This window comes from Anomaloglossus baeobatrachus, chromosome 10, assembly GCF_048569485.1.
Source record: "Anomaloglossus baeobatrachus isolate aAnoBae1 chromosome 10, aAnoBae1.hap1, whole genome shotgun sequence".
Taxonomy (NCBI): domain Eukaryota; kingdom Metazoa; phylum Chordata; class Amphibia; order Anura; family Aromobatidae; genus Anomaloglossus; species Anomaloglossus baeobatrachus.
The window spans coordinates 31,154,941-31,178,497 of record NC_134362.1 but is presented as its reverse complement, the minus strand read 5'-3'; the positions used below and the strand labels follow the sequence as shown (position 1 = coordinate 31,178,497).

Below are 23,557 nucleotides of genomic sequence, written 5' to 3'. Positions count from 1 at the left end.
AAAATGGAGTAAAGAAGGCGTTAACGCCGCGCATCAGCCAAAATGAAGATGTGGAGATGTTGATGATAATAAACTATCTTTTTATTCCATAGGTCTACGCGTTTCGAGGTGAAAACCTCTTCCTCAGGAGCAGTACATCAACAGAAGTAAAAACAACTTCTGTTGATGTACTGCTCCTGAGGAAGAGGTTTTCACCTCGAAACGCGTAGACCTATGGAATAAAAAGATAGTTTATCATCATCAACATCTCCACATCTTCATTTTGGCTGATGCGCGGTGTTAACCCCTTCTCTACTCCATTTTGAATGCTCTATAAACCCTCGGCTGAGATGAGTTGGCTGTCAAGTGAAAGGTCTTCTCAGGTGTATGAGCCGCGGTTGTGGTTTGCTGGGATTTCTAGTTCCACTGCATCTTACAAGACACAGTGTTGATACATTCTGGTTAGATTGTGGCTATGTTTCTCGGTGTTTGCCCCTGTTTTGGCCCAGCTTTTCCTTGACTGTGTTATTAGCTATTTTTGCCTCTGGGTCGCTTCCATGGCTGTGTTTCTGGGTCGTTAGCGCTGCCCACACTGGCAGCAATGTGAACAGTGCAAATAGACCGGAGCGTTCCAGGGAATTTGGAGTATAAACAGGGCAGTGCCCAAAATAGTGCGGCTGGAATGTGAGATTAGGGTCTTGTGGATGGGAGCGCAGGGACGGCTCGCACACTGATTCATTACCAGAGCCTTGGAGGGGGAACGTGTGCGAAGTCTGGGATCCGGTGACCACCCCGGCAGGTAGAAGGGAAAGACCATCCTACGTGTTTGGCACAAAGTAACTTTTTTTGCTACTTTTCGTTATCGGGGATCTGTTTGAAAAGTGCGTCTAATGTCTGCCTCATCCAAGGTTTGGGTTCCTGTAAACAGACATTCCTTGATGACTGTATGCTCGGTCAGTGCACTCTATTGCTCTCTGTTATCTTTTGTGACTAGCCCGATTACAGGCGGTCTTGTCTCTTGCAGTTGGGATGACAGCAGTTCTGTGAGCAGCGGGATCAGCGACACCATTGACAACCTGAGCACGGACGACATTAACACCAGCTCCTCCATCAGCTCGTACGCCAACACGCCGGCGTCCTCCCGGAAGAACCTGGATGTGCAGGTATGACGGTCCACCAGGGCTGCACCAGGCGAATCCGTTATGCCTGGATGGCTCCTTCAAGGCCAGTGCTCCGTAAAGTGCATTAGCGCAGGGCATGGACACAATAATTATAAATGTATTCATTTATATAGCGCTATTAATTCCACAGCGCTTTACATACATTGGCAACACTGTCCCCATTGGGGCTCACAATCTATAGTCCCTGTCTGTATGTCTTTGGAGTGTGGGAGGAAACCGAAGAACATGGAGGAAACCCACGCAAACACGGGGAGAACATACAAACTCCTTGCAGATGGTGCCCTTGGTGGGATTTGAACCCAGGACTCCAGCGCTGCAAGACTGCAGTGCTAACCACTGAGCCACCACAAGACTGCAGTGCTAACCACTGAGCCACAGTGCCGCCTGCAAAATGTGTGTGTGTGTGTAACCTGAAAATCCCGATTATCCCCTGACCCTGTGGCTCCGTTACTTACTTGGATGATGTAGATCTGTAAGTCATCGTTCCAGGAGTTCACACTTCATTTCTAAATCCCCAGTCACCCGGGCGGATAGAAATCTGTTATTTTCTTCTCCTCCCTGAGATTTTCGTCCTCTGCTTTTCTTGGAGCCAGTTTTTATTTTTTTCTTGTTTTTTTGTGGGGGCGCGGAGGATAGTTTATCCTCTTGTGTCAGGGCGGATTCTGTGTGTCGCTGTGAGGTGTCCCTGCACTGGAAATGGGGCAATTGCCTAACGATCATGGGGGAGTGAGAATCCTTATGTTATCCTCTAACCCTGTCATGGATTATCTTGACCGCATGTCTTCACTTTACTCTACCCCTGTCATCCCTCATCCCCCCTCCATGATACATAAAGCCCCTTCTCCCCAACATTTAGGATAGGCATATGTGGCATCCCTCACCCCTTAGGTATGGAGCCCCTTGTCCTCAACATCAGGATGGGCACATGTGGCACCCCCTATCCCCAACATTTAGGATGGGCACATGTGGCATCTCTCTCCCCTCTCAGGCATGCAGTCCTTTACATTTAGGATGGGCACATGTGGCATCCCTTACCCCCTATCCCCAACATTTAGGATGGGCACATATGGCATCCCTCACCCCCCTTAAGACATGGAGATCCTTGACCCTTACATTTAAGATGGGCACATGTGGCGCCCCTTATCCCCAACATTTAGGATGGGCACATATGGCATCCCTCACCCCTCAAGCATTGAGCCCCTTATCCCTTATATTTACTATGAGCAAATGTGAGATCCCTCACCCCTCAGGCATGTAACCCATTGTCTCTCACATTTAGGATGATAACAGAGAGTAGTAGAGATGGGTTTTCCAAGCCGCGCCAATGACCAAATGATCATGGAAGTGTAAGATTAATGTTGCTTTATTTCATGCACAGGTCAACGCGTTTCAGGAGACTCAGCTCCCTTCCTCAGGACAATCAGGCAAAAGAACATCAAATTTTGCCTGATTGTCCTGAGGAAGGGAGCTGAGTCTCCTGAAACGCGTTGACCTGTGCATGAAATAAAGCAACATTAATCTTACACTTCCATGATCATTTGGTCATTGGCGCGGCTTGGAAAACCCATCTCTACTACTCTGTTATCAGCCACCATGGGGACTGCTGCCGTGACCTGGAGTTATATGCCTTTACAGGAGTTGTGACTGTCACAACCACTATTTGTGAGTAGTACTGCTCATTCCTAAACCTCGTATCTATTGGGGTAAGACCCTATTGCGCTTCTTTTTCTACAGTCTTCCAATACATTTAGGATGGGCACATGTGACATCAGTTACCCCTCAGGCATGGAGCCCCTTGTCCCTCACATTTAGGATGGGCACATGTGACATCAGTTACCCCTCAGGCATGGAGCCCCTTGTCCCTCACATTTAGGATGGGCACATGTGGCATCCCTCACCCCTCAGGCATGTAACCCCTTGTCTCTCACATTTAGGACGGGCACATGTGGCATCACTTACCCCTCGGGTATGGATCCCGTTGTCCCTCACATTTAGGATGGGCACATGTGGCATCTCTCACCCCTCTCAAGGCATGGAGCTCCTTGTCCCTCACATTTTAGGATGGGCACATGTGGCATCACTTACCCGTCAGGCATGGAGCACCTTGTCCCTCACAGTTAGGATGGGCACATCCCTCACATTTTACAAGCTTCTCCTAGTCATACTAGTACCCCTCAGTAGGCCACACTCTACCACACCCCACCGGTGGACCCAAGGGGTCGCTCATACCACTGCATTCGCTGTATGGCCATAACTGCCGGCCACATTGTAGTATCCATAATTTCAGTGTAGATTGCGGTTTGTAGGCCGCTTCTCTGCGGTGGTGATGGCGGGTGTTTGTGTGTAAGCACGCTGGTATTTTGGGGCGAGTTTTCTTACCCCAGACTGTTGTGCAAACAAATCCAGCTTCTTCTGTGATGTGTCATGGCCTCTGGTTTCATTATCAGCTAAAACAAGTATAAATTATCTCAAAACTGAGATACCCTCTGTTGGAACAAGGTTGTGTGATCTCTGGATTGGGCTCTGGTGCTTCATCTTTACAAGTGATGATTAATCTGTGGGATCGGCTATAGTGTACGGGAAAGGATGGGAGCCGGACTAATGGCCACAAATACACACTAGATGAAAGCCAGTGGCGCTGTATTTCTGATGCGTATGGGGTCCTTTGGATGCGTATGGGGTCCTTTGGATGCATATGCGGTCCTTTGGACGCTTACGGGGGCTCCTTTTGGACGCGTACGGGGGCCCCTTTTCGGACGCGTACGGGGGCCCCTTTTCGGACGCGTACGGGGGCCCCTTTTCGGACGCGTACGGGGGCCCCTTTTCGGACGCGAACGGGGGCCCCTTTTCGGACGCGAACGGGGGCCCCTTTTCGGACGCGAACGGGGGCCCCTTTTCGGACGCGAACGGGGGCCCCTTTTCGGACGCGAACGGGGGCCCCTTTTCGGACGCGAACGGGGGCCCCTTTTCGGACGCGAACGGGGGCCCCTTTTCGGACGCGAACGGGGGCCCCTTTTCGGACGCGAACGGGGGCCCCTTTTCGGACGCGAACGGGGGCCCCTTTTCGGACGCGAACGGGGGCCCCTTTTCGGACGCGAACGGGGGCCCCTTTTCGGACGCGAACTGGGGCCCCTTTTCGGACGCGAACGGGGGCTCTTTCGAATCTCCTCCAGTAGATGATGTCAGCCAGAACTGCATCGGGCAATTAGATTTCCAATGTCCCAAACTTTTAAAACTTTCTCCTCTCTCCCCATTGAAAATACATGAACGATTGGCTGAGTTGGGAGCTTATGTATGGGGGAGTCCGGCGAGATAGGTGCACACCAAACAACCGTTCATTCAGCACGTGTAGCTTTAAGGTTGGACCCCATGCCCATTGACCTCGTTTTTATTACTTCTGCTGCATAGTAGAAGACATCTGTCACCCAGAGCGGTCCCAGGATAAGGACTTTCGGTCTTGTTCCTCGTAGTTGCCTTGTTTTATCTGCGCTATGTCCTGGTATGACAGGACCACCATGAATTGATTGCACTGAGCAGAGTTTGCCATTTCCACTTTTGAATCATTTCCAATGTCTTCTTTAAAGACTGACACAGAAAAACATTTACAGATCGACCGTAACTCCCTCTGGTCCGGCGAGAGATCCGATGGCGTCTCAGACAGCGGTATGAAGATGGAGTCTGGGTGTAAATGGAGGAAGAACCCCTCTGACTTGTCCGACGAGTCCGATAAAAGCACATCCGGAAGGAAGAACACGGTGATATCCCAGACGGGGTCCTGGAGGCGAGGAATGACTGCTCAAGTGGGGATCACAAGCCCACGCACCAAGTCCACCACAGGGGCGCTGAAAACACCGGGGACTGGTAAGACTACCCACAATACCAGGGCTGTACGACGCCTGCAGACCTTTACAGAATGGGGAGTGTCAGGCCCTGCTCCTTAATTATTAGTTTGTTTCCTAATTAAAGGGGAGGTTCACCTTTTTCACAGTTATATTTTTCTACAAGGACATTGCACATTATACTTATATTATTACATCATGTTTTATACTGTATGAAGAATTAAACTGTAAGAACAGTAGACTTGGATTGCTTGATCATTAGCTGCAGCCAGTTTTCTTTGTCGCTCCATTGGGAGACCCAGACAATTGGGCTGTATAGCTATGCCTCCGGAGGCCACACAAAGCATTACACTAAAAGTGTAAAGCCCCTCCCCTTCTGCCTATACACCCCCCATGCTCACGGGCTCCTCAGTTTTCTTGCTTTGTGCGAAGGAGGGGGACCGCGCATGGAGCGCTGGTCCCATACACATTACAGCACTGCTGGGTGTGTTAGTGCGCCGGGCATGGAGCGCTTGTGCCAGACACTTTCCATCTCTGCTGGGTGTGTTAGTGCGCCGGACATGGAGCGTTTGGGCCAGACACTTTCCAGCTCTGCTGGGTGTGTTAGTGCGCCGGACATGGAGTGCTTGTGCCAGACACTTTCCAGCTCTGCTGGGTGTGTTAGTGCGCCGGACATGAAACGTTAGTGCCATACACTTTCCAGCACTGCTGGAGGTGTTAGTGCGCCGGGGGACTACGCGCGGCCGCGCTTATTGCCGGCCGCGCTTATAACTTTAGTCCCCGGCTTCTGCGGCCTAGTGTCGTTCTTTCCCGCCCACAGGCCTGCCAGTCAGGGGAGGGGCGGGACGCTGCACGGATCGTCAGCAGAGGGCTGGAGCATACATTTGTATCCTCCTCCCTCCTCACTCAGTACAGTGGGGCGCTGGATTCCCGCACTTTTCTTGGGCACGCCCACGGTCTCCTCCTCCTCACTGAACGCCGGCAGCCATTCCTGTCAGCGATTCAGACGCTGAGGAGGAGAGGCAACACAGGGAGACCCAGGCAGGGAATCTGGCGACCACACAACCGCTCTGAGCGGTCGGTAAGCAGCACCTGTGGTGCTGGCCCCACTGAGTACCGAAGTGTATATATATATATAGGCTTTTAGGCTATACATTGCACTGTACGGTCGCTCTGTTGATTTTTGGCTATATACCCTCCTGGTTGTTCTCAGAGGAGACAACATGTCATCTGCAAAAAAGCAAGGGTGCCACAGCACAGACGTATTTTGCAACCTGTACCTCATGTACAGCTGTACTACCGGCAGGGTCCACTGACCCTCATTGTGTGCAATGCTCGGCCCCGGTGGCGCTTACTCAGCCGAAGCCTCTGCTACAAGTGGCCCAGGTGGATCCACCTGCTACCACTGTCCAGGTGACAGGGACGGAGTTTGCAGCCTTTGCTGACAAACTGTCTGACACTATGGATAAATGGTCTGCTAAAATACTGGAAGCTTTGCAGTCCAGACCGGTGATTCAGGCCCCGGGCACTGTCCAATCCTTGACCCCTGGTCCCCCTCAATTGGAACAGCAATGTGCCCCGGGGGTAACCCACAGGTCCCAGGGTGAGGTCTCTGACACGGACCGCAGTCCCAGGCCGCCCAAGCGGGGTCGCTGGGAAATTCCCTCCACTTCATCACACTGTTCAGGGTCCCAGCACGGGGACTCTCTGGAGGATGAAGCGGAGGTCTCAGATCAGGATTCTGATACGGAAGCCGCTCTCAACCTAGATACACCTGAAGGTGACGCAGTAGTGAATGACCTTATAGCGACCATCAATCAGGTGTTGGATATTTCTCCCCCAGCTCCTCCAATTGAGGAGTCTGCTTCTCAGGAGAAATTCCGTTTCAGGTTTCCAAAGCGTACATTAAATATGCTTCTGGATCACTCTGACTTCAGAGAGGCAGTCCAGAAAAACAGGGACTGTCCAGACAAGCGTTTTTCCAAGCGCCTTAAGGACACACGTTATCCCTTCCCCCCCGAGGTTGTCAAGGGCTGGACTCAGTGTCCTAAGGTGGATCCTCCAATCTCCAGACTGGCGGCTAGATCCATAGTTGCAGTGGAAGACGGGGCTTCACTCAAAGATGCCACTGACAGACAGATGGAGCTATGGTTGAAATCCATCTATGAAGCTATCGGCGCGTCTTTTGCTCCAGCATTCGCAGCCGTATGGGCACTCCAAGCTATCTCAGCTTGTCAGGCGCAGATTCATGCGGTAACACGTACATCTGCCCCACAAGTGGTGTCCTTAACCAATCAGGCGTCGGCGTTTGCGTCCTACGCCATTAATGCTATCCTGGACTCGGTGAGCCGTACAGCGGTAGCATCCGCCAACTCGGTGGTACTCCGCAGGGCCATGTGGCTACGTGAATGGAAGGCAGACTCTGCTTCCAAAAAGTTCTTAACCGGTTTGCCATTGGCTGGCGACCGCTTGTTTGGTGAGCGATTGGATGAAATCATTAAACAATCCAAGGGAAAGGATTCATCCTTACCCCAGTCCAAACCAAACAGACCTCAACCACGGAAGGTACAATCGAGGTTTCGGTCCTTTCGGACCGCGGGCAGATCTCAATTTTCCTCGTCCAAAAGGCCTCAGAAAGATCAGAGGAACTCAGATGCATGGCGGTCTAAGTCACGTCCTAAAAAGACCGCCGGAGGCACCGCTCCCAAAGCGGCCTCCTCATGACTTTCGGCCTCTTCAAACCGCATCCTCGGTCGGTGGCAGGCTCTCCCGCTTTTGCGACATCTGGCTGCCACGAGTAAAAGACCGATGGGTGAGAGACATTCTATCACACGGTTACAGGATAGAGTTCAACTCTCGTCCTCCGACTCGTTTCTTCAGAACATCTCCACCCCCCGACAGAGCCGAGGCTCTTATGCAGGCGGTGGGCACCCTGAAGGCGGAAGGAGTGGTGATCCCGGTTCCTCTTCAGCAACGGGGTCACGGTTTTTACTCCAACTTGTTCGTGGTGCCAAAAAAGGACGGATCCTTCCGTCCCGTTCTGGACCTAAAGCTGCTCAACAAGCATGTGAAAACCAGGCGGTTCCGGATGGAATCGCTTCGCTCCGTCATCGCCTCCATGTCCCAAGGCGATCTCCTGGCATCAATAGACATCAAAGATGCTTATCTCCACGTACCGATTGCGCCAGAGCATCAGCGCTTCCTGCGCTTCGCCATAGGGGACGAACACCTTCAGTTCGTGGCACTACCTTTTGGCCTGGCAACAGCCCCACGGGTCTTCACCAAGGTCATGGCAACAGTGGTGGCAATCCTGCACTCTCAGGGACACTCGGTGATCCCTTACTTAGACGATCTACTTGTCAAGGCACCCTCTCAAGGGGCATGCCAACACAGCCTGAACATTGCTCTGGAAACTCTCCAGAGTTTCGGGTGGATCATCAATTTTCCAAAGTCAAATCTGACACCGGCCCAATCACTGACATATCTTGGCATGGAGTTTCATACTCTCTCAGCGATAGTGAAGCTTCCGCTGAACAAACAGCGGTCACTGCAGACAGGGGTGCAATCTCTCCTTCAAGGCCAGTCACACCCCCTGAGGCGCCTCATGCACTTCCTAGGGAAGATGGTGGCAGCAATGGAGGCAGTTCCTTTTGCGCAGTTTCATCTGCGCCCACTTCAATGGGACATTCTCCGCAAATGGGACAGGAAGTCGACGTCCCTCGACAGGAACGTCTCCCTTTCTCGGGCAGCCAAAGCTTCCCTTCAGTGGTGGCTTCTTCCCACTTCTCTGTCGAAGGGGAAATCCTTCCTGCCCCCATCCTGGGCTGTGGTCACGACGGACGCGAGCCTGTCAGGGTGGGGAGCGGTCTTTCTCCACCACAGGGCTCAGGGGACTTGGACTCAGACAGAGTCTTCCCTTCAGATCAATGTTCTGGAGATAAGGGCAGTGTATCTTGCCCTAAAAGCATTCCAGCCGTGGCTGGAAGGCAAACAGATCCGAATTCAGTCGGACAACTCCACAGCGGTGGCATACATCAACCACCAAGGCGGGACACGCAGTCGGCAAGCCTTCCAGGAGGTCCGGCGGATTCTGCTATGGGTGGAAGCCACAGCCTCCACCATATCCGCAGTTCACATCCCGGGCGTAGAAAACTGGGAAGCAGATTTTCTCAGTCGCCAGGGCATGGACGCAGGGGAATGGTCCCTTCACCCGGACGTGTTTCAGGAGATCTGTTGCCGCTGGGGCATGCCGGACGTCGACCTAATGGCGTCCTGGCACAACAACAAGGTCCCGACGTTCATGGCACGGTCTCAAGATCCCAGAGCTCTGGCGGCAGACGCCTTAGTTCAGGATTGGTCGCAGTTTCAGCTCCCTTATGTGTTTCCTCCGCTGGCACTGTTGCCCAGAGTGTTACGCAAGATCAGGGCCGACTGCCGCCGCGCCATCCTCGTCGCTCCAGACTGGCCGAGGAGGTCGTGGTACCCGGATCTGTGGCATCTCACGGTCGGCCAACCGTGGGCACTCCCAGACCGACCAGACTTGCTGTCTCAAGGGCCGTTTTTCCATCTGAATTCTGCGGCCCTGAACCTGACTGTGTGGCCATTGAGTCCTGGATCCTAGCGTCTTCAGGTTTATCTCAAGAGGTCATTGCCACCATGAGACAGGCTAGGAAACCAACGTCCGCCAAGATCTACCACAGGACTTGGAAAATTTTCCTGTCGTGGTGCTCTGCTCAGGGCGTTTCTCCCTGGCCGTTTACCTTGCCCACTTTTCTGTCCTTTCTTCAATCCGGATTAGAAAAGGGTTTGTCGCTCAGCTCCCTTAAGGGACAAGTCTCTGCGCTCTCTCTTTTTTCAGAAGCGCCTAGCCAGACTTCCACAGGTACGCACGTTCCTGCAGGGGGTTTGTCACATCGTACCTCCTTACAGGCGTCCGTTAGAACCCTGGGATCTGAACAGGGTGCTGATGGTTCTTCAGAAACCACCGTTCGAGCCAATGAGGGATATCTCTCTCTCGCACCTTTCACAGAAGGTGGTCTTCCTAGTGGCAGTCACATCACTTCGGAGAGTGTCTGAGCTAGCAGCGCTGTCATGCAAAGCCCCCTTCCTGGTGTTTCACCAGGACAAGGTGGTTCTGCGTCCGGTTCCGGAATTTCTCCCTAAGGTGGTATCCCCCTTTCATCTCAATCAGGATATCTCCTTACCCTCTTTTTGTCCTCATCCAGTTCACCAATGTGAAAAGGATTTGCACTTGTTAGATCTGGTGAGAGCACTCAGATTCTACACTTCTCGTACGGCGCCCCTGCTCCGCTCGGATGCACTCTTTGTCCTTGTCGCTGGCCAGCGTAAAGGGACACAATCATCCAAATCAACCCTGGCTCGGTGGATCAAGGAACCAATTCTCGAGGCTTATCGTTCCTCCGGGCTTCCGGTTCCCTCAGGCTGAAGGCCCATTCTACCAGGGCCGTGGGAGCGTCCTGGGCTTTGCGGCACCAGGCTACGGCTCAGCAGGTGTGTCAGGCAGCTACCTGGTCGAGCCTGCACACTTTCACGAAACACTATCAGGTGCATACCTATGCTTCGGCAGATGCCAGCATAGGTAGGCGAGTCCTTCAGGCGGCGGTTGCCCACCTGTAGGACGGAGCCGGTTACGGCTCTATTATGAGGTATTATTTACCCACCCAGGGACTGCTTTTGGACGTCCCAATTGTCTGGGTCTCCCAATGGAGCGACAAAGAAGGGAATTTTGTTTACTTACCGTAAATTTCTTTTCTTCTAGCTCCAATTGGGAGACCCAGCACCCGCCCCTGTTTTTTGTGTACACATGTTGTTCATGTTGAATGGTTTCAGTTCTCCGATATTCCTTCGGATTGAATTTACTTTAAACCAATTATAATTTTTCCTCCTTCTTGCTTTTGCACCAAAACTGAGGAGCCCGTGAGCACGGGGGGGGGTGTATAGGCAGAAGGGGAGGGGCTTTACACTTTTAGTGTAATGCTTTGTGTGGCCTCGGAGGCATAGCTATACAACCCAATTGTCTGGGTCTCCCAATTGGAGCTAGAAGAAAAGGAATTTACGGTAAAGTAAACAAAATTCCCTTCTTTTACTCCAGAGCAGCATTCTCTGTTCTGCAGATCTAAAATAGGACCAGTCACTTGCTGAAAAAAAATAAGTTAAATACCTTGTAACAATCCCTAAGCACCCCTGATTGTGACTTGTTTTTTTTTTCCATTTTGCGCTGCATCGCTCCATTCAGAGATATTCACATTTTGTTACTTTCAAAGAGCAGTATGTGAAATCTTTGCTTGCAGATCAACTGGGGGTTTCCTTCAGTCTTCCCTGGAGGCGTGTGCCTTCACCCCTTCCTCCCAGATACTACCAATCACAGCTCATTAGCTGATCTAGCAGTCTGCCACTGCTGGCCTGTGATTGGTAGCGTTTTGGAGGGAGGGGTGAATGAGCACGCCCTCCAGGGAAAACTATGAAGAAAATGCCCAATTGTCTACAAGCAGAGATTCCAGAAAAATATATATATATATATACATTCATTCATTCATTTTTTTTTTTTTTTTTTATAAGTGAAAGTCCTCCTCAGATCTTTCAGTGTCCTCTACTTGTTCAGTATCTAATATCATGATTTTTGCATTCTGAGTAGTGCCCAAAAAATTAAACGCCCCCTTCCCTGCATAATAGGAACTTAGCTAAGTTAGGGAATCGTCTGTCCACAAGCTTGCTGACTGTTTCCACAGACAACTACTGGAATTGTAAATGCATATTTGGCATGTAATGCAGACTGTTATCCAGTGTCATGGCTCAATCACCTCTCCGGGTTTATGAAGTGTTAATTTATATTTTTTCCCCTTTTGACAGGAAAAACAGACGATGCAAAAGTATCAGAGAAAGGAAGACTGTCTCCAAAGTCGGCCCAGGTGAAGCGTTCGCCGTCAGACGCAGGACGCAGCAGTGGTGACGAGACCAAGAAATCCCTGAGCAATTCCACACGGACAATCCCTGCAACACTAATACCTTTGGGTTTAAGAAATCGGGGAGCACAGTGGTTGGCATGCCAATCATAACAACCAGCGGGGCAACCATCACCAGCGGCTCCGCCACGTTAGGTAAAATGCCAAAGTCTTCCGGACTCATCGGCCGGTCCTCCAACCGTAAGGCCAGTGTGGATGGATCGCACAATGATGATGGATACTTACAGCTCAGTGCTAGGACCAACCTCCAGTACCGCAGCTTACCACGTCCAGCAAGTCTCGGAGCGGAACCGGTAACCGGTCCAGCACCAGTAGCATTGACTCTAATATCAGCAGCAAGTCAGCAGGTCTCCCTGTCCCGAAAATGACCAGCAAAATGACTCTTAACTCTGTGTCTGGACTGATGAACCAAACTGACCGCGAGAAAGGAATTTCATCTGACAATGAAAGCGTCGCCTCTGGTAACTCCATTAAAATGAACCCGGCGGCACAAAGTGTCCCAAACGGCACTCGCCAGCAAGGAACCAAATACCCAGATGTGTCGTCACCAACCCTGCGCAGGTACGGGGTTTAGGGCAATTCTGTATGCTGGTATAGGACTTGCTCCCGCTATATTTTCACCCCCTATTTGTCTGTGTTCCCCTTGTCCGTATTTTAGGATTGATCATGTACCAAGTCAAACACTCAGGAGTTGCACAGCAGCAAAGAGCATATTTAACAGCATCCGTGACCTCCACCAGGATCTTAGAAAATGCTCTCTGCTGCTGTGGACATTTTATGTTGGATTGGCATTAATCGGATTCTTTCAGTTTTGTAAAATCCATCTTTATATACCGTATTTTTCGTTTTATAAGACGTACCCCAAGCTTAGAGGTAAAAAAAAGTTAAAAAAAAATATATATATATGTATGTGGTATGTTTTATAATTTGGTGGGGCGGCAGCGGTGGTGGAGCAGGGCCACAGGAGGCAGGGGCGGTGCTGGAGTACTGCGATGCTGCACACGGAAGCCCAGATGCTTGCTGTTGCTCTATGCCGCAGGGGCGGCGGGTGCTGCTCTGTGCCACAGGGGGCGGCGGGTGCTGCTCTGTGCCGCAGGGGCAGCGGGTGCTGCGCTGTGCCGCAGGGGCGGCGGGTGCTGCGCTGTGCCGCAGGGGCGGCGGGTGCTGCGCTGTGCCGCAGGGGCGGCGGGTGCTGCTCTGTGCCGCAGGGGCGGCGGGTGCTGCTCTGTGCCGCAGGGGCGGCGGGTGCTGCTCTGTGCCGCAGGGGCGGCGGGTGCTGCTCTGTGCCGCAGGGGCGGTGGGTGCTACTCTGCGGCAGGGGCGGCGGGCTGCTCTATGCCGGTGCTCACTGCAGGCGGTGAGGCACTGGCCATTCTGATGATGCTGTCGGTTGCGGGCTTCAAAGAAATGGCAGCCGGAGTCTGCACATGCGCAGATGAGCGCTTCATCATGCGCTGATTCTGGGCGCTATATTTTGAAGTCCTTACCGCCAACATCTTCAGAATGTCCCATGCCTCGCTGCTCGCCGCACAGAGCCTCGCCACACAAGAGCAGCGCCAGCAGCACAGCGCACAGCATTGCCCTGCTTCCTGTGACCATTCTCCACCACCCCCAGGTAAACTACATTTGGATTTTAAGATGCACCCCTCATTGTCCTCCTAAATTTTGCGTCTTATAATTCGAAAAATACGGTACTTTTGCTTGTCTCCTGTCCCTGGTTGCGTTTTCCATTATTGGGGGGAATCCAAAGCAAACTAGCAATTAGCTAATATTTGTATTAGTTTTTGCACAAACGTCCTTGATTGGAGGGGACGAGTTGTAAACTGGTTTTCATGTAAAGCAAAAAAATATCAGAAATTGGAATATACTAAAATGTTTTGATGCGTCATTCCCGTTCTAGGCTTTTTGCGGAAAGCCGAATAAACAAGGACCGTCACAACCTCGGAAAACATGAAAAACTCAATGATTATTTCCAACCCCCACGCCACCATGAATTCCAGGTCCACCCAGACTCCCCCTCCGGGAGCGGCATACTGAGCAGCGGAGGTAGCAGCCCCCTGTATGGTAAAAATATGGATCTGAACCCGTCACCACTGGCCTCCAGCCCCGGCTCCGCTCACTCCGCACCCTCCAACAGCCTAACCTGGGGCACCAACGCCAGCAGCTCGTCTGCGGTCTCTAAGGACGGTTTGGGTTACCAGTCGGTCAGCAGCCTCCACACCAGCTGCGAGTCATCGACATATCCCTCAGCAGTAACAACTCGCCCAGCGCCATGACGGCCTCTCCACGGGACGACTCCATGTCCGGCTTTGTCAGGGACCAACAGCGGTGAAGACCACCCTGTCTGAGAGGTGAGCAGAATCACTACCAAATATTCTCGTTTTCGGAGGCCTGCACTGGAGGGTTATGTCTAAATGGGAATGTTCACAGTCGCTCATCTGTAAATAGTGAGAAATTTAAATATTAGGTGTATTAGGAAGTTGCCGAATTTCTATATAATCCGTTTAACCTTTCGCTGTTTTTGGAGCAATTAGTTTATTTTCTTCCTTTTTATATAGTAGTTACTTTTTTATTAATTTACTAATAATGTTTTTTTTTTGTTTTTTTTCTTTGTTTCCGTATAATCTGTCCCCCCATTTCTGTAGCCCTCTCTCTTCCCCGGTGCTAGTCCTAAATTCAGCCGAAATACTCTCCCAGGAAGCAGGACAGGTAACGGTGTCTGTCGTGGCTGCGGTCAGCCTGCGTGTTCATCGCCTGCCGCCTGCGCTGCTCCTGCCCCCATCCCTGGGCCGGGCAACCATCACATGGCTTGATTTTTATTTATTTTTTGTGGCATGCGGCTTCACTGCCCCCCTATCCCCTCCGCTTGTCATCACGTCTTTTGTCTTCCGGCATTGTCACGCGCCTTGTAATAAGCGTCCGTCCTCTACAGGCTTTTGTCTTGTGTGTCTGCGTCTTGACTTGTGTTGGTCACCACCGCCTGATTTTAAGATTATTTTACGTAAAATGTTCACTTAAGAATCCGCAGTCATTTCACACTTCTGGTTATATTGTCAAAAGTCTCTGCAAAAAACGGTGTTTGACAACCAATATGGCTGCCCAGGAGCGGTTGTCAGACTCTGGATAGGGTAATATCTGTGCATGCTCCGGACTCCAGAAAAGACGATCTGCCCTTAGGAAATTTGGGTGACAACCCAATAACGGAAGCTTGGTAGTGGCCATATTGAATGTCTCCCCTCCGTCCCAGAAAGGGATAAGGATGAAAAGATGTTGAATGGAACATTTGACAATTTGGCAAAAAAGCAGGAGGTGTGGAATTTTTAACATTTGCCTGTCAAATTAAATATCTTTTTAGTTTAAATACAAAATCAATAAAAATTGAGCCTGATATATAAAATATACATATAGATAAAATATACATATAAATACAAATATGTATATATTATATACATATATATATATATATATATATATATATATATGTATGTGTTATGTATATATATATATGTATATATATATATATATATATATATATATATATATATATATATATATATATATATATATATATATATATATATTATATATATATATTATATATATATATAATGTGTGTGCCAATGTATGTAAAGCGCTGTGGAATTAATAGCGCTATATAAATTAAAAAGCATATATATATTCAAGTGTCTCATGGATGAAAAATTGGTAATCTAATAGCACTATGGTGGCAAGGATTCACTGGGAATAGTCCGTGGCAATCTGTGTTGTACTGGCAGCCTGCACTCTGCATCCTGATCACAGTCTTTAGGTTATCACAAAATCAGCAAATCTAAAAAAAAAAAAAAAAAAAAAAAAAAAAGCAAGTCTACAGTCAGTCACCCTATACACAATATACAGTTCTGTCCCTGACTCGCATACCAGCTGTGAGCGCCTGGGTTTTATACAATAGCCGTTGTTCGGCACTTCTAGGGTCAGTTTATCTCCCCAAAAAATAAAAGTATTGTTTGTCCGCCACAAATCCAACGTGCCGAATCCTTATCTCCCCTAACTCCATCTGTCAGGAGAGAATCAAGAGGCCCCACACACATTAGACTGTCTGCCGATATCGATGGGTTAAGTCTAATATGTGCAGATTCTCCACTGCTCTATAAAAGGGAAGTGCCATTTATGCTTTGCCTTATATATCCTGCAAATTAGCAATTTTGTGGTTTTTATGGGGTTTTTTTTTTCGTTTTTTTTAATGTTTTCAATTTTTTTTTTTTAAATTGCACCAAAATGTAACAATTTTCAAAAACAAAATTTATATCTAAAAATTAAAAAAATAAAAATAAAAAAATTATTTTTATATATATATATATATATATATATATATATATATATATATATATATTATATATATATATATATATATATACATACATACAGTGTATAAGTGTATGTATAATATACTTTATGGCTTCCTTATCTAATCTTTCCATGCACGTCACCCTATAAGTCATAGGTGAGCGCGCTGCCGGCGGTAGACTGGGCTTGGGCGGCCGCCAAATTCTGCGTCATCCTGCCTTGCAGTTAGGGAAAATCTAGGTTACATGAGGTGCGCTCCTAGATGAATTGCCTTAGGTAATCAGATATAACGAGCGCTGCCGAGTCCCTGCATGTTCCCATCCAGGGTGCAGCACCTTATTCAGGAACCCAGCAACTAAAAGGTGTCTGTACCTGCTCTGCCGAAAGAAGCACCCGATCAACGTTTCCTCACCCTGCAATGTAGCCGTGCACATGGCTTATTAAAGTACACCCCTTATATATAGTGACTATGTGCGTCCTGTGACGGAGCTCTGCGCCCCCTTTTTCTGGACATAGCACGCGTAATTCCTGTCCTCTTCTTAGAGATGACTTGGTTCATAGCGGATCTATATGTTGTAGGCTAGTTTCACACTTGCGTTGGGTTGAATCCGCTGGGTCCGTTGCTGCGTCGTTTTGACGCATCCGTTATTTTTGTGGTGTCAACGGATGCAACGGATCCGTTATTTCACAGTAATCCGTTAGCTGATTCCTGTGAAATAACGGACCGTTGCATCCGTTTGGCGTCCGTTAGGCGTCCGTCTAACGGAATCCGTCGGCTCTGTTTTTTTTTCTTATTTCATTTTTTCCATTCTGGGCATGCTCAGTAGAAATTAGCGGAATACAGCAGCGGATTCCGTTGTTAAGCACTTGGCAACGGAATCCACTACCATAGGGAACCATTATAAATTTTAACGGAACCAACAGAATCTGTTGGTTGGCGTCATTTTGACGCAAGCATTTAACGTTACATTCTGCGTTGCTTCCGCTCGGCGGAAGCAATGGAGCGTCGGCCAACGGAAGCAACGCAGGTACTTTTGGCAGAATCCGTGATCAATGCAAGTCTATGGGAAACAACGGAATCCGTTAACGGATGCTGCTGTTTCCCAAGACAGCGGATTGTGCCAAAAAAAAAAAACAACGCAAGTGTGAAAGTACCCGTAAGGCCATTTCCTCACTTAAGATTGTGCATCCCTTGGCCGCACAGCGGACGGCTGAGTAATGGACACCATCATCATCGAAGTTTCTTATTTTGCCTGCAAATGGCCAGATTCCACAATGAGCTCATCCTGGCAGGAGAATAGGGCGGATGGAGCAGAGCCGAGAGTGGAATATATGTAGTAGGTAAACTACTCTATGAATAAAAGGGTCGTCTCCTTGATATGTATGGCCCATCCCTAAATGTAAGGTGATTGAGATACCAAAGCCCCCCGAGTGAATGGAGCGGTGGTGGCAGGTCGGACCACACCACAGACTTTGGGCCCCCTGTTTTATGATCAAAATTCATCCATTTACCACCTTCACCCTTGGTTAGGTGATACATGTTTATGGGGCAATGGACGAGTTTAGCTCTGCAGGGCCTACCCCCGATGAGTGTGTCCTGTGTATCCGTGTCCGTCCCCTTGTAGTAACACCTCTCTGTGCCCATCAGTGTCTGATCCCCGCAGTTGTGACTTTGCACGCTCCTCGTGTCCACGTAATCTCGCACGTCTGTGTGCACTAACGTGCGGCGGCCCCGTGTGTCCATCTCTCCTCCCCCACGCCGGGTTCTTTCTTCCTCTGAAGTTTTCTCTCCTCTTTTAACTCTGCTGCAGTGATCCTCATCTTGATAGAAACACTTTACCTAAGAAAGGATTCAGGTATTCCTCCCGTCTGTGGTGCTGTGCTTTCTCCATTTGGACGCTGAGCTCTTTGTGTGACCCGATGATACCGATTCTTTGTATTTGATCTGATGTTTGTTATGTGTGTTTTGCATGGAAGGACCTGGCCGTGTGTCGTGTGCGGAATCATTAACGGGAATTTCCTGCCACATCCAAGACCCCTTTACATTTCACTAGTGGGGAACAGAGCTGGTGACTGCTCGTTTCCATAATGTTTTGTATATTGTCTAAAGGCCCCGTCACACACACAGATAAATCTTTGGCAGATCTGTGGTTGCAGTGAAATCATGGACATATTGTTCCATTTGTACACAGCCACAAACCTGCCACTGATTGTCCACAATTTCACTGCAACCACAGATCTGCCGCAGATTTATCTCTGTGTGTAAAGTGGCCTTAAGACTCATAAATTCTGTGATGTCATCATACAGACCCCAGTGACATCACATGTCTCAGCCGCACGGTCCAGGCAGTGCCTGTGTGTAAATCCTCACAATCCCTCAGACTTATCTGACGCTAAAGATTCTAAGGCTGCAGCTGCCCCATATACACTGCCGAGACGGAGGAACGGCCACATGTGATCACTACAATAGTACATGTTCTATTATAGCTTTGTAATAGCCCTTAAGCCATATTACAGCTTTATGTAAAAAGAATAGTGAGTGCAGCTCTGAAGTATAATGCAGGATATAACTGAGGATCAGTACCGGGTAAGTAGTGAATGCATTAGCAGAATAGTGAGTGCAGCTCTTGAGTATAATGCAGGAGGTAACTTGGGATCACTACAGGATAAGTAATGCATGTAAACAGTGAATGCACCAGCAGAATAGTGAGTGCAGCTCTGGCGTATAATACAGGATATAACTTAGGATCAGTACAGGATAAGTAATGTAACGTATGTACACACTGACTGCACCAGCAGAATTGTGAGTGCAGCTCTGGAGTATAATACAGGAGGTAACTCAGGGTAAGTAATGTAATGTATGTACACACTGACTGCACCAGCAGAATAGTGAGTGCAGCTCTGGAGTATAATACAGGATGTAGCTCAGGATCAGTACAGGATCAGCAATTTAATGTATGTACACAGTGACTGCACCAGCAGTATAATGAGTGCAGCTCTGGCATATAATACAGGATCCAGTAATGTATGTACACAGTGACTCCACCAGCAGAATAGTGAGTGCAGCTCTGGAGTATAATACAGGATGTAACTCAGGATCAGTACAGGATAAGTAATGTAATGTATGTACACAGTGACTGCACCAGCGGAATAGTGAGTGCAGCTCTGGAGTATAATGCAGGATATATATATATATATATATATATATATATATATATATATATATATATATATATATATAAAATTATGTATGTATCTATGTATGTGTAATATCCGGTAGTTTCCTAGTGAAGGTTTGCTATGAGGGCTTACTGGGTTGATCTTCATGGTGTCACCTCCTGACCTGTTGTATTTTCACACCACCTTTAAAAATAAACATATATACAATTTCCTTTCCTCTTCTCACCTCTTGCCAGGATTGTTTATTTCCCCTGGTGGATGATGATGGTTTCCCTGTGGTGTTGCTGTAGTTGGCCCCGTTGTCGGTGGCTGTACTGGGCACTGACATTGTGTTGTGTGTGATCTCAGTTGAACGTAATTCTTCTATGAACTACAAGTTCCAGCATGCCCCCGCAGCCCCCAGGCTCAGCAGCGGAGTTCCCTGGACAGCCCACCTTCCGTCGGACTTGGCACCACCTTGGACCCCACAGGTTCTGAATCTGAATCTTGTGAGCAGTGACCGGCTGCAGATTTCTGCTCCGGGAGCTCGCCGTGGGTCGCGTGGTTTCTTCTCCTCTTCTGTGCAGACTTTTCATTATAATATCTCGTTACCACCTATTTGAGTTATGAAGGTTGTCACCCGAGAATCCCGGCATGTCCGGACAGGAGACGCCGGTGACCACCTCTGGAGCAGCCGTGCTCATTGCCACCGCGTCCGCTTCACCCTCATGCACCATCGCTTGATCCTGTAATAGAATGCCTTTGCTCTGAGCTTGGTTTGCAATGTGGTTGTATTTATAACATTTGTCGCCCTCGGGTCAGTCCTTCTGGTGATAATCTTCTGCTTCTTATCCCTGGTCCACTCAGGTACGCTCCATCTTCTCAGCTCCGAAACCAGGATGACACCAAGGAATGGCTGCGCTCCCATTCATCCAGTGGTCTCCAGGACACGGCCAGCAGCTCGCCTTTCTCTCCCAGCTCCAGTATAACCTCGCCCTCCGGCACCAGGTTTAACTTCTCACAGCTCGGTGAGTCTTTCTATAGCCGACTGGAGAGCGTTCACACCAAGCACAGGCGCCGGGTGCATCATGGCCGCCATCATTTAAATCCCACCTGCTTGTTTTCTCTTTCTCCACCTTCCCCTCTTCAATGATTGAGGGCTCCGGCTTCATAGAGATAGATAAGGCAGGAGATAAAGGGAAAACAAGCAGGTGGGAAAGTGGATTTACATGCACGGAGTGCCTGTGCTTGGTTTGAACAGTCATTTTGTGCTCAGGCTCTATATAAGCTAATGCTCTGCACTGCCCTGATGATGTCGCTCACTGCACACTGTGACTTCTTTCATTTTTAGCGAGTCCTACAACTGCAGCGCACATCAGCTTGTCTAATTCAACCATGCTCCGGACACACAGCCTCTCCAACACAGACGGCGACCACTACGGAGAGCCTCGCTACAGGAACAGCTCCATGTCTCTGGACGAGAAGACCAGAACCATGAGCCGCTCGGGATCCTTTCGTGATGGTTTCGAAGAAGGTAAGAAACTGTCAAAATAAGTCAGTGACCAATCAGAGACTGGCCAATAGTGCACACTAATCCTGAGTTACATCCTGTATTATACTCCAGAGCTGCACTCACTATTCTGCTGGTAGAGTCACTGTGTACATACATTACATTAGTTATCCTGTACTGATCCTGAGTTACATCCTGTATTATACTCCAGAGCTGCACTCACTATTCTGCTGGTGCAGTCACTGTGTACATACATTACATTACTGATCCTGAGTTACATCCTGTATTATACCCCAGAGCTGCACTCACTATTCTGCTGGTACAGTCACTGTGTACATACATTACATTAGTTATCCTGTACTGATCCTGAGTTACATTCTGTATTATACTCCAGAGCTGCACTCACTATTCTGCTGGTGCAGTCACTGTGTACATACATTACATTACTGATCCTGTACTGATCCTGAGTTACATATTGTATTATACCCCAGAGCTGCGCTCACTATTCTGCTGGAGTCACATACAACGCAGGATGTAATTGAACTGCACGTAGCACAGGATCAGTATATACTGTACACTAGTCGGAGGTGTCGTATAGCTGTTGTGCACCTGTAGACGCCTGTAGTCCTGCACAGGAGTGCCTGGGAATGACCCCCACCAGCGCCCCCCCCTCCCCCACTAATGTGACGCAGCTGTCCTTGTGTCTTATATGTGCTGTGAGGCAAATACCTGAGGATTTGCACAGACCTCTGCAGGGGATTACTTCCTGATAAGAGATGACATTTCATGTTGAGGCGACGCTCTGTGCGGGGGATAATGTGACACTGGTGGGAAATCTTAATATTCTCATGAGCGCGGTGGTCTGGGAGTGACAGTTGGTTGATGCTCCTGTTCGTGCATTGGTTCCTCCCCGCGCAGTGTGTCCTGAGGGCGTCATTATGCAGATTTACCATTTGGGGGTGTAATCTGGAATAAGGGTCATTAGTGGGGTCACCCAGCTTTCCTATCTGTTTATATTAATGGTACACATTGTGTGACTGCGTTCCATCTGATCGGTTACCTGCCGGCAGTTATAGGGTTACTCCTCATCTCACTGGTTTTGTGAAACTTATTTACTTTTTTAATTGATAGTTTCCTTGATTTGAATCCTCAGTGCTAAAATGAGAGTCCCGTGGGTTCTGCAGTAGACGCCCCTCTGCTGTGGACGTCTCCTCCGTGTTTCCACCATTGAGGACCCCGTGACTCTTTCCCTCTTAGTAAACTTTTCTTCAAAATTGTCCTGAGGGTCAGTCCCCTGTCCAGACGGGCCGAGTCAGCGATGTGCTCCACTGTATGGGGGGCTCTGATCTGTGCTCCACTGTATGGGGGGGGGGGGGCTCTGATCTGTGCTCCACTGTATGGGGGGCTCTGATCCGTGCTCCAGTGTATGGGGGGGGGGGCTCTGATCTGTGCTCCACTGTATGGGGGGCTCTGACCTGTGCTCCATTGTATGGGGGGGGCCTCTGATCTGTGCTCCAGTGTATGGGGGGGGGCTCTGATCTGTGCTCCAGTGTATGGGGGGGGGGCTCTGATCTGTGCTCCAGTGTATGGGTGCTCCTATCAATGTTCACCTGTATGGGGGGCTCTTATCAGTGCTCCACTGTATGGGGGGCTCTGATCTGTGCTCCACTGCATGGGGGCTCCTATCGATGTTCAGCTGTATGGGGGGCTCTTATCAGTGCTCAGCTGTATGGGGGGCTCCTATCGGTGCTCAGCTCTATGGGGGGTTCCTTTCAGTGCTCGGCTGTATGGGGGCTTCTAGCGGTGCTCGGCTGTATGGGGGCCCTATCTGTACTCACCTGTATGGGGAGGCCCCTATCTGTGATCAGCTGTATGGGGAGGCCCCTATCTGTGATCACCTGTATGGGGAGGCCCCTATCTGTGATCACCTGTATGGGGAGGCCCCTATCTGTGATCACCTGTATGGGTGGCCCCTATCTGTGATCACCTGTATGGGGGCCCCTATCTGTGATCACCTGTATGGGGGGGGCCTTATCTGTGTTCACCTGTATGGGGGGGGGGGGGCCCTATCTGTGCTCCATCTGTATGGGGGGGGCTCTGATCTGTGCTCACCTGTATGAGGGGCCCTGATCTGTGCTCACCTGTATGAGGGGCCCCTGATCTGTGCTCACCTGTATGGGGGGCCCCTGATCTGTGCTCACCTGTATGAGGGGCCCCTGATCTGTGCTCACCTGTATGGGTGGCCCCTGATCTGTGCTCACCTGTATGAGGGGCCCCTGATCTGTGCTCACCTGTATGAGGGGCCCCTGATCTGTGCTCACCTGTATGAGGGGCCCCTGATCTGTGCTCACCTGTATGGGGGGCTCTGATCTGTGCTCACCTGTATTGGGGGCCCCTGATCGGGGGGCCCCTGATCTGTGCTCACCTGTATGAGGGGCCCCTGATCTGTGCTCACCTGTATGGGGAGCTCTGATCGGGGGGGCTCTGATCTATGCTCATCTGTATGGAGGGCTCCTATCTGTGCTTGGGTGTATTGGGGGCTCTGACCGGTGCTCACCTATA

General features: G+C 49.6%; 1 protein-coding gene across 1 annotated transcript in view; it reads left to right on the top strand.

Annotated features, from left to right (window-relative positions):
* Positions 1–23,557, top strand: part of NAV2 (neuron navigator 2) — a 242,878-nt gene that overhangs the window by 192,892 nt on the left and 26,429 nt on the right. The window contains 16 exon segments of the mRNA XM_075325589.1: positions 1,004–1,142; positions 4,745–5,021; positions 11,870–12,004; positions 12,007–12,255; positions 12,258–12,550; positions 13,883–13,913; positions 13,916–13,987; positions 13,990–14,211; positions 14,214–14,299; positions 14,302–14,333; positions 14,628–14,641; positions 14,644–14,670; positions 14,673–14,691; positions 18,138–18,182; positions 20,353–20,513; positions 20,837–21,019. Coding sequence (XP_075181704.1) covers positions 1,004–1,142; positions 4,745–5,021; positions 11,870–12,004; positions 12,007–12,255; positions 12,258–12,550; positions 13,883–13,913; positions 13,916–13,987; positions 13,990–14,211; positions 14,214–14,299; positions 14,302–14,333; positions 14,628–14,641; positions 14,644–14,670; positions 14,673–14,691; positions 18,138–18,182; positions 20,353–20,513; positions 20,837–21,019 — 1,985 coding nt within the window.